The following is a 17,919-nucleotide window of genomic DNA, read 5'->3' on the forward strand; positions in this document are numbered from 1 at the left end:
TTCTCTAAGCCAGTTAATTTTGTATGTATGTTTGCCATTATGAAAACACAAGTGACATTCATTTCTGATTCCTTTATATTAAGCCATTGCCTTCCCTAAATACCTGCCTGCATCAAACAAGCACGCAACTCCTGCATATTATGTAGGCACTTGTAAAAATGTCAGAGCAAATTATACAGATTCTTTCAGTTCCCCGAGGCTAGCTTGTTATTAACATTTAACACTGACTTCTCCTGGAAATACTTACAAAGGGTGTACAGGTGCCTTGCTGGAAGTGTGCACAGATGTCTTGTGTGCTTTGGAAATCACTGTTGTATATATAATAATAATAATTTATTATTTATACCCCGCCCATCTGGCTGGGCTTCCCCAGCCACTCTGGGCAGCTTCCAAAAAAATATTAATATACTGTAATACATCAAACATTAAAAGCTTCCCTAAACAGGGCTGCCTTCAGATGTCTTCTAAAAGTCTGGTAGTTATTGTTCTCTTTGACATCTGGTGGGAGGGCGTTCCACAGGGAGGGTGCCACTACTGAGAAGGCCCTCTGCCTGGTTCCCTGTAACTTGGCTTCTTGCAGTGAGGGAACCACCAGAAGGTCCTTGATGCTGGATCTCAGTGTCTGGGCTGAACGATGGGGGTGGAGACGCTCCTTCAGGTATACAAGTCTCCCAAATGTTAATTTAGCTTGTTGGCTTCACCTCTTCATTTAAGTACAAATTCTGGACTTTCTTTTCCTATTAATAATTTTAAAAATGGCGTATTTATGATAACGAGTGCCTTGCTGGATTTTATTCATCCATTCAGTATTGCGTTTTCAAGTTTCAAAGGTTGCTCCTGATCTTCTTAAGCATTCTAATGAAAATGTCCAATTTCAGCATACTTAATACAGAACAAAGCAGAGCGGTCTAAAAAACAACGAAGTTGAGCACCACCTAGTGAATATGCCACAGAATACAAGTTCTCTCCATAAGGACGGTGCAAATAATGGTGCTTTTTAGATAAGCTTTCAGCCACCAGTACAGTCTTCACTTCAGATGCAGCTCTGCACACAGAATGCTGCCTTTTCTTCTCCAAACAAGCTTTTGGAAGAGGCATCCTATTGGGATTGGTGGTGATTGGCACTTAGCCAGCACAAAATCTCAAGCATGTGAGGATTAATTAGTATTGCAGAGGCACCTTGAAGATAAAGTGAGCACAGTGTACATGCTCAAAGGCTACTGTTATATTTAAAAACACACACACACACACACACCATGATTAATAACTATTGGAAATTTCAACTGCACTCTCAGCAAATATTAAAGTACGGGTTTTCTTTGTGTTAAATAAGATTTTTAATGGAGGTTGCTAGTACTTCAAAGAGGGCTTGAGGCACGTAGAAATTCTTTCAAACAGAATCCAAATCTGAAATGCAGAAAATTCATCAGTAGTGCTTTCTATAAAATAATAATAATATATAAGCACCCATTATTAGCTTAACCCTACATCAGGGGTCAGCAAACTTTTTCAGCAGCGGGCTGGTCCACTGTCCCTCAGACCTTGTGGTGGGGCGGGCTATATTTTGAAGGGGGGAAATGAACGAATTCCTATGCCCCACAAATAACTGAGAGTGCATTTTAAATAAAAGCACACATTCTACTCATGTAAAAACACTAGGCAGGCCCCACAAATAACCCAGAGATGCATTTTAAATAAAAGGACACATTCTACTCATGTAAAAACATTCCCGGACCTTCCGCGGGCCGGATTTAGAAGGCAATTGGGCCTTTGTTTGCCCCCAGGCCTTAGTTTGCCTACCCATGCCCTAAACGCTGAAAAACAGCTCTTGCTGAGCATTTAAAAGACATGAGAGATTGATGGTCACATCAGGGTTTCAGTTCTCTTGGCTGTAGTGAACAACCCTGGCAACACTTCAGTGCCAGTTTCTCCATCTTGTGCTGGTGTCCCCAGGGTAGGGAGTCGCATCTGGCAGCCTGGAGCAGGGGTGAGCAACCTGCAGGCCATATGGATATTGCTGAATCACAGCTTCCATCTTATTTAGAAAGAAACTCTGGGTTATGCAGTTTGGGTAAGAGCAAAGGGAGACTATTAGAGCATTAGCAAAGGTATCTGCAGAACTCAGGAATGTCAGCAGCATAGTAGCAAATGATCAAATGTAACCCTTGGGCTGAAACGGTTTCCCCACTTGTTGTTATGGGGAAGAATGCCCTCACAATCCAAGTATGATTTCCAAACTAGTTGGAGATTTATCACTAATGATAATAATAATACAACCAGGCACTGGTAAACAGTGGCAGAGAGATTTGAGCAAGACTGGCAGAAGAGAAGGATGGGAAGGGACAGGAATGTGGACCCAGGTCACATGCTATGCCCAGTGGACCCGACTGGTTCTCATGTTTGATTGTTCAAGATAACAAGGAATTCATTGCAACCTGCATCTTATTTAGTAGAACAGATAGGTAAAGCACAGATGCCTTGAGCTACTCTACTTACATGTAAGGAAAATGTGTGATAAAATAGTGGGTGCCTACCCCATGGTAAAATAAGCCTTTAAAGGCATACTTTAAATACACTGATCATATAAGGTAAACCCCTGGATGGTTAAGTCCAGTCAAAGGCAACTATGGGGTGCTGTGCTCACCTCACTTCAGGGTGAGAGAGCCAGTGTTTGCCTGCAGACAGCCTTTCCGAGTCATGTGGTCAGCATGACTAAACTGCTTCTGGCACAAGACACCATGACTAGTGCCAGAGCACATGGAAACGCCATTTACCTTCCTGCCGCAGTGGTACCTATTTATCTACTTGCACTGGTGTGCTTTTGAACTGCTAGGTTGGCAGAACCTGGGACAGAGCAACAGGAGCTCACCACCGTCGAGTGGATTCGATTATATATAACCAGTGTTTCCCAAACTTGGGTCTCCAGCGGTTTTTGAACTGCAGTTCCCATCATCCCTGATCACTGGTACTGCTCTCTAGGGATGATGGGTGCTGTACTCCAAAAACAGTTGGAGACCCAAGTTTGGGAAACACTTCTATATACTGTGACACTGGTTCCCAAATCCCCCCCCCCCCCCAAGTGTTAGATGTTGTATATTTTCCACTCTAGTTTCACAGACACACAGCTGACCAGTTTGGGAACTCTGGTCCTATAATGTTCAATTCGCAGATGCTGAAATGGATGATTGCACATTCTAAAAATGCTGAAGCCAGCGCAGAAATTGTGACTCATAACATAATCTAATTGCCTGACCTTACTCCTTTTACAGTCACACACACCAGTGAGGTAACCAATTAGCCTCTTCCTGCAACATGATCTGACCATACTTCTCAAAGGTAAGCTGAATGTATGTTGGGCAACTGATCGGATTTCACAATTCCACAGTTTCTGTGTGCTTGGCATGGATGTGAAAGGGTGCAGAGATACACTAGAGAAAACAGAAAACCTCCTATTTCTTATGCAGGGGGAGGCCTACTGACTACAGTAAGTCTGTCCTGGAGTAAGTACCTCGTGGATTATAAAGCTCTTTGCGGAAGGGGGAAATGAAGAGAAAATGATCCCTGGGAAACTGTGGGACCGAATAGCATGTTAATGAGCATCTGTCATTTCTCAGTGAAACAAAATAATGTGAAAGTATTTGTGTGCATTGTGGAGGTAAGCTGTGGGAAAGAAAACCAGTTAACTTCAGAAACGACCCTTAGAAAAACGAGCTCTTCCTCCTCTGGTTGAACAAGCACCCAATCCAAAAAAAGAGAGCAAACACTTAGTTCCATTAGGTCCGTTTTGCCCTAAGCTACTATATGAGAGAAATATATTGCTTTCCCAATTTTGCTCATATTTAATTCTATTAATATCTAAGAAATGGTAATAGGCCATCTCATCTCATATTGCATTTCCTCTGGATTTCTGAAGGTAAGCTTTTCTTCTCAGATCCACCTGGTAGAGGATGAACTCTAAAATGCTAAAATGTTTTTTCAAAGGCAGGTGGCATCTCATTACTTTTTCTCTTTATCTTGGTAGAATCTTGCTTTCTGACCTAGGGACTGAGTGAGATTGTGGTCCCCTCTAGGGTACATTTTCAGGAAAATGTTCAGATCATAACCAAAAGAGCTACCTGGCAGCTTAAGAATCCCAAAGTCATTATTATTATTTTCCTGGCACCAGAATCCACATGCTCATCTTTAGCAATATTTGGTTCAGGCTGGGATTTTGGAAACTGACTGCTGGTAGCTGTTACACCATTCTTCCTTCTTTATCTTAGAATGCAGCATGTAAAAACTAGCTACTCGGTGAATAAAATGCCTGATACGAATCTATTAACCAAACAGCAACTAGTGCTGTTCAAATCTAGTTCTGTATGGCAGAATATATCTCCTCTCTGTTCCAGCTTACTTGTTTCTGGATGCAAGAGATTGTCTGTCAGAGTCTGTGCATGCTGATTTTGCTTCATATTTAAACAGTGTGTGAAAGCATGATCAAACAACAGCATCAAGAGCGAAAACAAATGCAGCTCATTGCAGATGAGAGACTAAAGCTGAATTAACACAGCAATTTCATCAGAATAATTGGCAGAGATATGTACACGCATGCACACACACAACCCAACCTACTCTTCCCCAAAACTATGCACAAATTGCCTTCTATGTTTGTGAAAGCTGCACAAACAATGTGGGCAAGTCTCAGAGCAGGACATCCTAAAAAATACCTGAAGCTAGGCTCCCCATCGGACTGCACCATATCTTAATGCAAGCGGAGGTTTCTATGCTTCAAGCTCCTCACATACTAGAAATACCCTGCCCATGGAAAGTTAGCATATCAGAGAGAAGAGCCTGGTGTGCCAGATTTCTATGTGCAGGAAATGTATTTATGGACCCACCCACCCCCATTTCTAAAGAAGGGTGCAACCTATTTAGCACAGTTATACATGACAGCTTGTTGGCATCCGTCAGTCTCAAGGGACAGTGGAGTGCGCCTTTTTTTGGGGGGGTGAAGTCAAACCAAAGCCCCAAAGTGACTTACCCACCAGAGTGTAAGCCTGGTCAGTGTGTATGGAGGTCCTGGGCTGCCCAGATGACAAGATCTCCCCCTCCCTCCCAAGTGTGGTCCAAAGGAAAGCAGAGCAATGCATTTGGCACCAGCTTGGCTGTAGGACTTGCCAGAAGGAGGCGTCCAAGGCGCCATCCAACCATCTTAGCGACTCCACTCTGGATTTGTGTAGGATTTACTACCCCTTAGCCTTTTCTTCTCCCGAAGATATCCCACAAGGTTTAAGGTCAGAGTTTTCCTTCTCCTAGATGGGCTACCTTCCCAAGTTGATGGCAGCACATTTTCTATAACTCTAGAAAATAAATGTCATTTACGATAATTTATCTGGAGGGGCCCCCAGTGAATCGTGCAATAAACAGGACACAACTGGATAGCTCTTTTCCAAAATTCTCAGGATTTTATTTTTAAATAGCTTATAGCTTCCTTGTGTTTATTTTTTTGGATAGGATTCTTGTTTAAACTAATCTAAAAGATTTGTTTTGTCTGCGACTGAGCTAGATATTTCGTCATTAACGACGTGGTGATGTATCTGGCTCTGATCACAAAACTGACGGTTATCAGTCAGTAGACAGCCTATGTTTGAACTAGGTTGGAGTGAAATGCATACATCACTGAGCAAGGACTCTTATGCCGTTACACTTTAGCAGTTTTATCATCATCAAGATTAATTGACCGTTCACTGGAGGGACTATAAAAAATGAAAATATATCCTCATTTCCTTTTATACCCACACCAGTAAGGGGTCTTTAATCTAACTGGCTAATTGGTGACTCATATGTTTATTCCTCCCCCCCACACACACACACACACTAATTTAATATTATCAGAATGTGACCTACATAATGAATATGAAGAATGTTATTTTTTCACACACAATCTCTAGAGAAGTTCCAGAGGCTATCAAAACAGTTTGCAGCATATTATTCAAAGTTTGCATCTTGGAATGGTGTTCTTGTACCATGTGGGATAGCTGTAAATCCCCATGGGGAAAGATTTTGGGCATCACGTGGCAGGACAGTCTCTCAAAGATGTGCTCTCCCAAGCCCACATTCACAGTATGTTCACAATCTTGTCTCAGGTCACATCCACACAATGGAAGATAGCAGGATCCACGCCCCACGCCCCCAGGATGTGCTTTGCAGGGAGCTGGCTTCAGGCACCAGACCACCTCTGCATTACAAATATTTCTGCAAACATGGCATGAAGGCTGGCAACCTCAACTCCACCATGTGAGAATCCCTTGCATATGACCGCAGTGCGTGGAGACAGTCAGGTTCATCATCCATAGCAATGACCAGAGGAGAAATGACCACTGGGAGGAGCGCAGAGAGAAGAAAAGCCACGGTGCATCTGCAGCAGCTCAACCAGACACCTTCATCTGCCCCAGCTGCAACAAAACATTCTCTCCTGTATCAGTCTCTGCGGCCACAGCAGGCGCTGTAAGCTTCCAAGAGGGCACACTGGATCTTAGTAATTATGGCATCACACTATCTAATTATCTGTTCTGGGACCTTTCCTGGTATTAATGTCGAGCTGACCGGTTGGTAGTTATCTAGGTCTTCTCCCCCCCCCCCCTTAAAGATGTAATCTGTCTATAGATTAAATACACAAGCTCATTAAATACCCTAAAGTGCAGCTCATCAGGCCCTGGAGATGTTAATTCATTTAACATAGCTAGGTGTTCCCTTGCCACCTCTTTTCCTATCGTGGGCTGCAGCTCCCTCCTTGCATCATTTATTCTGTTACCACCAGGTTGTACACTGCTTTCCTTTTTGGGTGAAGGCGGAAGAATATATACCATTGCATTACTTGGGGGTGGGGGGAGGCATTCCGAACTTCCCGCTGGAACTCAGTTTCACAGCTAACAATGCTTCAAAACAGTTTAATATGCCACTGTGAGCCCTCTTTTCAAAATCAATTTCAGAAATCACTGGGAGCTGTTCTGATAAATTATTTCTCCTGGGAACCAAAACTTCTTGTCCTGTTTCCCTAGATCTGTAGTAATTACTGGAGAAAGGTAGTGAGCATTAATGCTTCACCAGAAGTATTTGTCTTCTCAATGAATTGCTAAAAGGAATTTCAGATGACATGGCGACATATTTCATATATTTAAGAAAATTTACATACCACGTGACTGTAATAAATTCTCCAACTGGTTTACAATAAATATTAAAGTCAGCAATAAAAACTGCTGCCCAATAAAAGCATTTTGAAATAATTAAAATTAACATTGAAATATATTAAAGCACATCAGCATGTGTCTTAATGGACTTACCGTATTTTTTGCTCTATAGGACTCACTTTTTCCCTCCTAAAAAGTAAGGGGAAATGTGTGTGCGTCTTATGGAGCAAATGCAGGCTGTGCAGCTATCCCAGAAGCCAGAACAGCAAGAGGGATCGCTGCTTTCGCTGCCCAGCGATCCCTCTTGCTGTTCTGGCTTCTGGGATTCAGAATTATTTTTTTTCATGTTTTCCTCCTCCAAAAACTAGGTGCGTCTTATGGTCTAGTGCATCTTATAGAGCGAAAAATACGGTACCTAACAAAAATGCTTCAAGCAGGTACAGTGAGGACAGCAGTGTTGCCAGCCAGTGGAATTCCCTATCGACATCAGGTTGGCACCTTTGCTGCCATACTCAAAGTTAAATTTCTTACAACTGCAGAACAAGACTTGCGTGGCACCTGTAACACTGCCAGCACCACAGATACGCCAACCAATCACCTAGGACAGCAATTCTCAACCTGTGGATCCCTAGATGCTGTTGGACTACAACTCCCATCATCCATAGCTAGCAATGCCAGAGCTCGGGGATGATGGGAGTTGTAGTCCAACATCTGGGGACCCACAGGTTGAGACCCGCTGACCTAGGAGGAGCTAGCCAGACTGTACTTCTTAAGGCACATTATGACACAAGGCAAGCTGGTAAACCCTTTGTAATTTATCTGAACGTGTCAGTGAGAATGCTTGGCACCCCAGAATAGGACTGCTTTGCTGGAAACTCATTTTCCTGAGAGCACATGGAAGTTAAGTTTTATTAAGAGCTCATCAGATGCAAAATGTTTCCATAACGAAATATCACCAAGGCTTAATCACCACCACACTTAAATCATTTGAACTGAGCCAACCCCAACTCCTGAAAAGAATTCTGTACATCTGTATAAAGGTGTTAGTTTGATGTGTCCGGTTACCTTATTTGGTGGGTGGCGTTGCAGCCAGGCCCTGGGTCCTGCGTCATCCGGCCAAGGGAAGGAGACTGGCAGGCTTCCTGCCGTTGCCTCCCTGTACTGTTGGAGCTTCTCCAACATTCTCCAACCGAGCTTCTCCAACCATTCAGCGCCGAAGGGGGGGCATGTCCACAGGGAATTTAAACTCCAGCACAGCAAGGTCAACTGGCCTCTTTTATTGTGAACCAATCAGTACACTAATTTTGGCAGCAGGTGGCAAGCAAAAAGGTTTGGGTAAAGCAGGGACCACTAGCACGAGATCAGGCAAGCTCCTACTTTTGAGTGGGTTCCAGCAGGAGGTAGAAACATTTTAGTCTTGCCAAGATGATGCCAGTGCTTCAAGACACTCTCAAGGTATTTTGAAATGGTTGATTTTAAGTTTCGTCAAGTTGGGAAGTTGGTATTTCCTATTGTATACTTTGTGTTAAGCTGTAACCCACCCTGTGACCTTGTGCTGAAGGGAAGGATACAAATACAGTGGTACCTCAGTTTACAAACTTAATCCGTTCCGGAAGTCCGTTCTTAAACCTAAACCGTTCTGAAACCGAGGTGCACTTTCCCTAATGAGGTCTCCCACCACTGGTGCCCTTCCACTGTTCGGATTCCGTTCTTAGACCGAGGTAAAGTTCTCAAACCGGGACACTATTTCCGGTTTTGCGGAGTTTGTAAACCAAATTGTTCTTAAACTGGACTGTTCTTAAACCAAGGTACCACTGTACTGAAAATAAATATATCAGATAATAAAACAAACAGGTGACTGCTGACTGACAAAGAAACAGATGCAGGACATGGAACACCAGAGGTAAGGAAATGTTGCTACAGGTTGCTCATTATGTGCAACTCTAAACTATTTTTGCCAAATTAATCACCTTCATATGCTCAGGCCCAGTTTTTAGCCTCAAACACACCAAGGTCAATCAGTGATAATATACAGTGGTGCCTCGCAAGACGAAATTAATTCGTTCCGCGAGTTTTTTCGTAGAGCGAGTTTTTTCGTCTTGCGAAGCACCACGGCGGGGAGGGGAGGGGAGAAGCAGGGCAGCTGCCGCAGCCGGTCCTTGGACTCACCCGCGCCTTGTGGACACCGCGCAACTCGGCTGCTGGAGGGCGGCGGGGCTCAGGAGCGCGACTCCGGCTGCAACGCTGGCTGCTGGCGGCAACGGCTCCTGAGGGGAGCGCGCGAGGGCGGTGGGCAGCGGCGCGAGGCAGCCGGAAGGCTGGAAGGTCGGCCAGAAGGTGGGAGGGAGCCAGAGGAGCGGGGAAGCGAGCGAGCGTGCGTGCATGCAGTGACCGTTGCCATGACACGAGAGGCAGGGCTGTTTCGTCTAGCGAAGCAAGCCCTTTGGAAAATCCGTCTTGCGAAGCACCTCAGAAAACGAAAAACCCTTTCGTCTAGCGGGTTTTTCGTCTTCCGAGGCATTCGTCTTGCGGGGTACCACTGTATATATATAGTCCTTGCATTCCACTTCAGTTTTCCCATTCAGATTCCATCCCAGAATGTAGATGCTAATGTCAGGTGAGCCTGCTTTTGAGCCAACTGAGCTCTATAGATAATTCATAATCCTGTTTATCTCTGCTACCTTGTCAGAAAGTCCTTCTTCACCTACACTGACTCCCAACAGCATTCTCTAGCTGCAAGGACTGCTCCACTGATATGTCAATAGCTTTCCCACATTTACTTTGCCAATAAATTGATATTTGAAAACAGCAGCTGCATGCTTAGCTTTTTCATACGTGCTGTTAAAGGATATCCAGAATGCACACAAAAGGGTATCCTTCTTACAGCATGGAAGCGTTTTCACTTCATTAATGTTTAATTATTGTAAGACTTTTTTATAGTTTTAATAAACACGTCACTAAGTGTGAGACGACCTTATAAATTAGAGACCCTGCTACATTATCTATTTCTCATGAGTGTGTGTATGTGTTTGATTCGAGAAGTTCAAACTTGTCTGAAGGGTGGAAAATAAAAATATAAGTGCTTCTACAGGCCTACTGTTGTAACTGTTATCAGACTAGCTTTTAACTTGTAGGTTTTAATTATGCTTTATATTGATTTTTAATTCCTTTATGAAAAACAACACCAATAGTTACAATCATTTTACAAAATGTTTAAAAGTCTGGAATTAAATAGAACATCTGCAAAATTACAGTTACAAATGTCTGCAAAAGTAAATGCAAAATTGCATTCTATTTCAAAGGGAATTTACAAAGTCAAAAATTAAGGTGGCGGGGGGCGGGGGAGAAGTCCTTGCTATATAGTCGTACCTTGGTTGTCAAAAGCCTTGGTACTCAGATGTTTTGGCTCCAGAACGCCGCAAACCCGGAAGTGAGTGTTCCGGGTTGCAAACGTTTTTTGGAAGCTGAATGTCCGACCCGGCTTCTGAATGCGTGCAAGAAGCTCCCGCAGCCAACTGGAGGCCGTGCCTTGCTTTTCGAATTGTTTCGGAAGTCGAATGGACTCCCGGAACAGCTTAAGTTCTACAAGTAAGGTATGACTTGCCAATTTCTTCTAAATTTATATTGTTTTTATTTTTATATATCACACAATGAGCTAAGCTGGCTATTGATCTGGTCTGTGTTCTCCCCCGAGACTGCAAAGTGTAGAAATATAAAATAAAATAATAATATGTTTTATTTACAAATGAGGAAACAAAACAGAAGGTGCCAATCAGCATGTGTTATACCAAAAGCATCATTTTGCTTGGTCAGTAAGGCAATGTTTTTCATCTCCTGGCTTACTCCCTGACACAAGCTTTCACTGATTCATATTTTACTGCCAAGCTAACCCTGACATTGGCCCTCATACACAAAAGCAGTCTGAGAAAGCCTGAAAACATTGTTCAATACAGAAAACAATATTGTGAAGGCAGGTCCAGAAGTGGAAAGTGTGTTTTGGAGATAGAGAAGCTTTGTCCCAAACATTAGATTTCTGTAAGAGCCAAGGTAGTATACTTATATATTTTCACATTCATAATCTGAAGCAGGGGTGCCAACTTGAATAAAATATTGGGGGGACGACCCAAGTATGTCCCACCTCTCCTAATCGATAACAACATGTGGTGCGTGCACACCCTTTGAATGGTAATGTCCATTAACTTTTGCGGGGGGGGGGGGGTGCCTCAGATATTTTATTGGGGGGATGCGAGGGGATCTCAGCTCCAAGGAGTTGGCTTCTATGATCTGAAGCCATAAAAGTGGTATACAAGATAAAAATGAGATAAAACACACACAAAACCAACTTCTAAAAATAACAAGGCCATTTCTACAGACGTCCAAAACACGACTGGGCCACAACTCACAAAAAATGCCTTCTGAAACAAAAGTGTGTTTCGTAGGTACCTAAACAACACTATGTTAGGCGCCTGTCTAAATTTTGCTGGTAACTGGTTTCAAACTTGGAGTTACTAATGCTAGGGCCCAAAACAGCCAAGCTATCTCGGCATAGGAATGGCTCTGGTTGTCCTACACCCAAAGCTGTCAAGAGGCACTCCTAAGTAACCCATCTCCTGGGTATGCAAACCACCCACCCACACGTTTTCCCTGAAGTCTACTCGATTCTGATGGAGTTAACTACAAATGCAAGCAGCATCTTGGGACCGCAGCAGTCTTATTCCTGATTCAGTCACAATTTTTATGTGAAAATGATGCCCTCCAAGTAAAAAGGGCAGCTACTAGCTTGTCTCACCCTCCTTCCTTCTGGCACTGCTCTTAGATATTCTCCTTTCAGGGGGGAATAATCAGCAAGAAAGAGCTAGACTGTGTGAAGTATTGAGTCTGGCTCTGTCTCCTAGGCATTATCTAATGAAACATGGTGGCCACTCGCTTTATTCTGTAGATACCAAGGACATTTTGACAGACAAGCTTGAGAAATAAATAGTTTCAAAAGCTGTTCACATCTGTAGTCTTGAGCCTGTTGTTTCTCATCTAGGATTTGGCTAGCTCTGCATCAAATATTTGCATTTCATTTGTGGAGGGGGAGGAGAGAGAGCTACAAGTTCAAAAATAATGAACTTCGTTAAAAAATGACAAGGAGGAAAAACACTAGGGCTTATCATTCGGGAAAATATGGGTAGAAAACTGTATCTGCTCTCTGTGGATAAAACAACAGATAATTCACATTATTTGAACAGAAGTCTGTCTCCTACTGATACGAATACCAGGCTGCTACTGTACTTCAGATGCAGTTTAGTAATTGCATATACCAGCAAATATGTTTTGTTATCAGACTTGAGAGATTTTGGTTTTGGGTTTTTTTAGAAAAAAACACCCTTGGTGAGCTCTATTCAGATGACCACAAATCAAGGCTGGTATTTTTTTATTTAACAGAGGTGAAGTTCTTTCGTTTTCCAAGAGATTGTGGCTTACTTTAAAATTTCTCTGCTCTGTTGTGAGTTGTGTCAAACTGAATTGTTCCTAAAACATATTCTGTTCTTTTAGAAATGCCATCAAACTGTGGCAAAGGGATCAGCATGCCATTCTACTTTAGTGTTTGAATGTTATTACTTCATTCTACCAAATTTAATCATCAAACTCGTTCATCTCATGAGATGGTAATTTTCGTGCAAGTGCAATTATATTTCACAGCAGGGCAGCTGATTAGGCAGACAGAAAAAAATAATTCATCAGGAAATTATAAAAAGAATTAATCGTCAACAACTTGGATAGTGAAAATCACTGCATGCTGCAGTTTTGCTAAATATTTTAAGACCTTCGTTCTCACCATACCTTAATGGGGAGCAGTATATATTCACCAACAAATAAGGAAAACATAACCCATAATTAAAGTTTACATTTCTATTTGTGCTGGAAAGATGCCACTCTTTAAATATATTTAAATGATAGTGATGGTACCTCCAGTGATAAACAAGATGTTTCATGAGCTCCAACATTAAAATCCTTTAAAAAAGGAAAAAAATGGCATTACACAAAACACCGCTACTAATTCATATTTTACTGTCATATTTCATAGATTTAACTGCCATACAGTGCACCCTCAGTACTTAAAATACAAATGACAATGTTTCAGTGACTAGGGCTAGACTAGTGCCGTCTTAAAATACACCCATAATTGTTTTAAGAATAAGAAAACACTTATGAAAATCAGTTCTATGGGCCTATCCCTACATCTTTATACTAAATCACTAACAATAATTAAGCAATATCTGTATCTATAGTTAAAAGTTAGATTTAGTAACTGGAATGTAGGAAATTTCTACAAATTGTGTGCGAGACACAATGAGTATATACTGTACCTTTGTAAGAGATGGCAAGGTGTTCAAAATAGCCCCCTCAGTTGTAATCATATGCATCAAAATCTTCGTTTTTCTTATCGTAATACGATTTTTTTCTATCTAATTTTCTCGAATCTTCGTTTGCTTCTTCATTTTGATCTAAAAATTAGATAAGTGTTTATTCAAATATGAAAGCCAGCTTCACATTGGTCTTGCAGTTAACAGTGTCTCTCCTCTGAACTCGGTGCTTCCGAGTATTGACTAAACTGTGTTTCTCGATAACTGTAAATGCAATAAATTAACATGAAGATTATTTCACAACACAAGTACCTCTATAAGTAAAAGTTGCATACGCCTTCAGTTGGTTTCAGGCAATAGGAGCCTTACTTGCTACCATCCAAAACTATATTTTTTCTATGAGAACAGCACCAGACTTTGCGAGTTTCTTTGGAAACTTTTTGCAGCCAATATCCACTTTATGTATGTAGCTTGTAAGTACAACTGGGCAAGGTGGGGGGCACAAACAGCCTTACATGAATGGAAAGTTCTCAGACTCCAAGCCACACCCTTGCTTCAGAGTAGTGCCAGTTAGTTCCTACCACTGACTTGAGACTTGAGACCCTCATCATCACTGTACAGCATAAATGCCACATTGGTGTTAGGATTCCTTAGCCTGTCTTCCCGACCTTTCTTACCCATCTTTCCTCTAATGTTAGAACTGTTGTCCCAGACTCTCCTGACCACTCTTGTACAGCATTCCTATTACTGCTATACCTCCATTCCCAAACTCCCAACTAGTACCTCACTCTAAACTCCTCTTTTTCTCCCACTGGACACCTTCTTTCTCCATGTGGCTGTGGTGAGAGCACTGGGAGCCAGCTGCTTTTGCCCAGTCCTGCATGCTCCCACCCCTCTTCGTCCATGTACTGCTGGTTGGCTAGGAAGCTTTACAGTGCAGAGTTTGACATCACTGGTAGGACAGATCCTGAAGCTGAGGCTCCAATACTTTGGCCACCTCATGAGAAGAGAAGACTCCCTGGAAAAGACCCTGATGTTGGGAAAGATGGAGGGCACAAGGAGAAGGGGACAACAGAGGACAAGATGGCTGGATAGTGTTCTCGAAGCTACCAGCATGAGTTTGACCAAACTGCAGGAGGCAGTGGAAGACAGGAGTGCCTGGCAGCTCTGGTCCATGGGGTCACAAAGAGTTGGACACGACTAAACAATTAAACACCCACAGACTCCTTGAAGGATCAAGGGAGCCCTGATGAGACTTCCACAGAGGTTAAAACCCCATTACCTTGAAGTAGCTAATGGCTGCAGAAGACATCAGCCCATCTAACTGGCCAGGAGAAGGGGAAGGGCTCCGGTCAGTATCTACCTAGCCCTGCTGTAAAACTCAGCCAGTTACTTCAAGGCCTTGCTGATGCAATGTGGCCTCAGCTGTTAAGAGCACTGTCTGTGGTCCTGAACTGACACACATTCATCTCCAAGGAACCTCTGACCTTCCCTTGCTTGGGTTACCATCCCAAGAAGAGGGGACAGATCAAAAGGGCAAGAAATGCAAGACAGTACTTACAAAGTAGATCAAAGGCCACCAGAAGAAGGAAAGTAGTAATTCACAAGAAAACGAAGGCCCTATTTCCACCTTTCTCAACCTGTGGGTCCCCAGATGTTGTTGAACTACAACTCCCATCACCCCTAGCTAGCAAGGCCAGAGCTCAGGGATGATGGGAGTTGTAGTCCAACAGCATCTGGGGACTCACAGATCGAGAACCGCTGCCCTATATGCTCCTCTCATAAAAATAACCCTCTGGGTAGACAAAAGCATTTGGATTTAACTATTGTATATATCTACACAGCAATTCTCATCCTTTAATACTATAGATTTGGAATGGGTAGAGTCTTACGTTACGAATCATTTCACTCATTCCGTGAGAAAATATTTTGGATGAATATTTTGAAAAATGGCGGACAAAAAATACCTCCTTCCCCCGACTTTACATGTCTAGTTGTAAACAAAACTTCAGGGGGGGAAAGTCCCGCATTATATCTAGGCATCCAGGAGGACGTGAGGAAGAGACAAGGAAAAGCTGAATTAAATAAATTTCCCTGTTGTACTCAAGCTTAGCAATATTTTTAATTCTTTTATTATTTAAACAATTTATATACTACTTAATTATAGTCGTCTCTAAGTGGTGTTCAAGGAACTCAATACAATGCAAATAAATATCAGTTAAAATTAGAAATTGAGTTATTGATTTATTCCTTTATATTCTGCCTTTGCTCCAGACAACCTAATGGTGGTGTAGATGGTGTGTTAATCAATTTTAACTCTTAGGATTGTTGTGAGGATAATTTTGGTTGGGAGACAGCTGCTGACTCAAGATCACCAGAGACAAGAGAATTAATGATCCTGTTAACAGTGTGTCTACAGTGTGATGTCAGCTTCATGCAATGCCTAGTAAAAATTACCCTACGCCCTGACAATACAGTGGATTTCCTTGATTCCAATCACTGGCCATTTTTTGGCAGAGAAAAACAGCATAACAATATCAAGACATGGGATAAGTTGTGTTACATGCCATTAGCAGGGCAGTGATTTTCAGTTGTTGTTTTTTTAAAGAAGTCTGCTTCTACCTAGAAATTCATGACTGAACAACCTAGGTCTCTGTAGGTTGGTTGCCAATGGGACTGGGGATTTTAATACAGTACTACATTATTCCGTTCACATCTCTAACCTACAAACAGCCACTACCCGCCGGCCTATGCGGTCTCCTATTTCATTTGCTACACACCTTCCAGCATGTTCAACAAATGAGGCAGAATCCTGCAACTGACGGCTCATTCATTATAAAATGCTAATTCATTCCCAGATTATTGTTAATACCTTTTTTGCAGAACATCTCTGTGATCCCTTAGAGGGGGAAATGTAATCCCATAATCAAAATCATTATAGCAGCACACATAAGCAAGAACGGTCGATACCCTCTCCCATCTATGCTTAAAAATTAGCAAACTTGCATGCTAGTGTATAAGTATATGTAATTTGTAGTTAAGCCCCATGCCTTTTAAGTGGACTTTGAAGTACACACAGAATGCAGCCTTGGAAACATCTGCGCACAACACCCTGGGTGTGGCAAAGCTTTCTTTTCTTTTTATTTAGCTGCGATTTGCCCCAAGGCCTGGGGATGACAGAAGCTAGAAAGTGAGATGAAATAAATAATAAATCCATGATCCAATGGGTGGAAGCATGAGAGCTCAGTGAAAGAAGGCATATGCCTATCAGGAGGAAGGTTTGAGGGTTTTTTACGCATAATCACATTCCTGGAAATGACATAATCATCATTGCTGAAGTTTGCAGCCTGAGGCAGACCTGAAATGTTTCTACAACATGGTGATGGAAATGAAAATAGGATGTTCTGATGGAAAGCGTTAGGCCGCTCTAATGGAAAGCACAGTGCTGCAGCTTCATCTGCAATATAAACAAAATAATACAGAGGACTTACCCTCCTAGCTTCTATAATTATACCTTTTCACTATTGGAAGTAATTGAAAGCACAATGGATTTTTTCTTCTTCTCATTACATTCATAATACTCAGTTATCTACCTAAAGTTAATCAACCAAGAAATGAAAACTATGTGTGAGAGGAAGAGTAAATAGCCTGTTGTCATTATTACACGGATTCTAACATAGTGAGGCTTCGTGAATTACAAAATTAACTTTAGGGTATTTTAGCATCTCTGCCTAAGCCAGCAGACCAAACGTGCCGATTACCAACACTAGAGATATTTCAAGAAATGCAATGAATTTTTGGGGTAGGGAGCAGGAGGAAGAAAATAGAGACTTCTACTCAGAAAAGTAAACATTATGCACTACAATATATTCTGAGCTGATCTATTTATTATACCCGTATTCAATTCGACACACTAGAAGCAAAAAACGAAATAAGAGGGGAGAAGCTGTTGCGTACCATTATTAGTCAGAAGTCCAGAGTGCTAGCTAGGTGCCCAATCTGGCTGGCACCCCAAGCATACTCTTAAAGCTCCTTCAAGTTTGCTCTACAGGTGGCTGTGCAAAGCCGTACAGAGAAAGCAAGTCTGGTGTAAACTAGCTATCCTCATTAACAGGAGGCAAAGTATCTGGAAGGGACAAGAGTTCCAAATGAATGCTAATTCCTAACTCCGAACCAGATTTGCCAACTCCCGTAGTTTGATTTGGCCATCTGTGAGAGCAGTGTCATTTTTTTCTAGGAAAAGAGGTGCCAGAACTACCATGAACACCTTCCCTTGTTCTCTTATAATGGCAATGGCGCCCACCTGAGAGGTGCTGGAACTGAGTTTCCAGCAAGTTTCGGCTGAAACAAAACCCATGAGAGAGAGAACAAAGCAACTTCCCCAATGAGCACAGTCT

General features: G+C 42.3%; 1 protein-coding gene across 4 annotated transcripts in view; it reads right to left on the bottom strand.

Annotated features, from left to right (window-relative positions):
- Positions 1-545: 545 nt before the first annotated feature.
- Positions 546-17,919, bottom strand: part of DCDC2C (doublecortin domain containing 2C) — a 59,568-nt gene continuing 42,194 nt past the window's right edge. For 2 of the 4 annotated variants that reach the window (XM_083431673.1, XM_083431671.1), the window contains 2 exons: positions 13,526-13,663; positions 13,053-13,169 (listed from right to left, as the gene is read on the bottom strand). In XM_083431673.1, coding sequence (XP_083287799.1) covers positions 13,563-13,663 — 101 coding nt within the window. In that variant the 3' untranslated portion in view covers positions 13,053-13,169; positions 13,526-13,562. Of the gene's footprint in view, positions 1,408-13,052; positions 13,170-13,525; positions 13,664-17,919 lie in introns of those variants that run through there. The other 2 variants (XR_014508958.1, XM_083431672.1) reach the window with 2 other exon arrangements.

This window comes from Podarcis tiliguerta, assembly GCF_965153285.1.
Source record: "Podarcis tiliguerta genome assembly, chromosome: 3".
Lineage (NCBI taxonomy): Eukaryota > Metazoa > Chordata > Lepidosauria > Squamata > Lacertidae > Podarcis > Podarcis tiliguerta.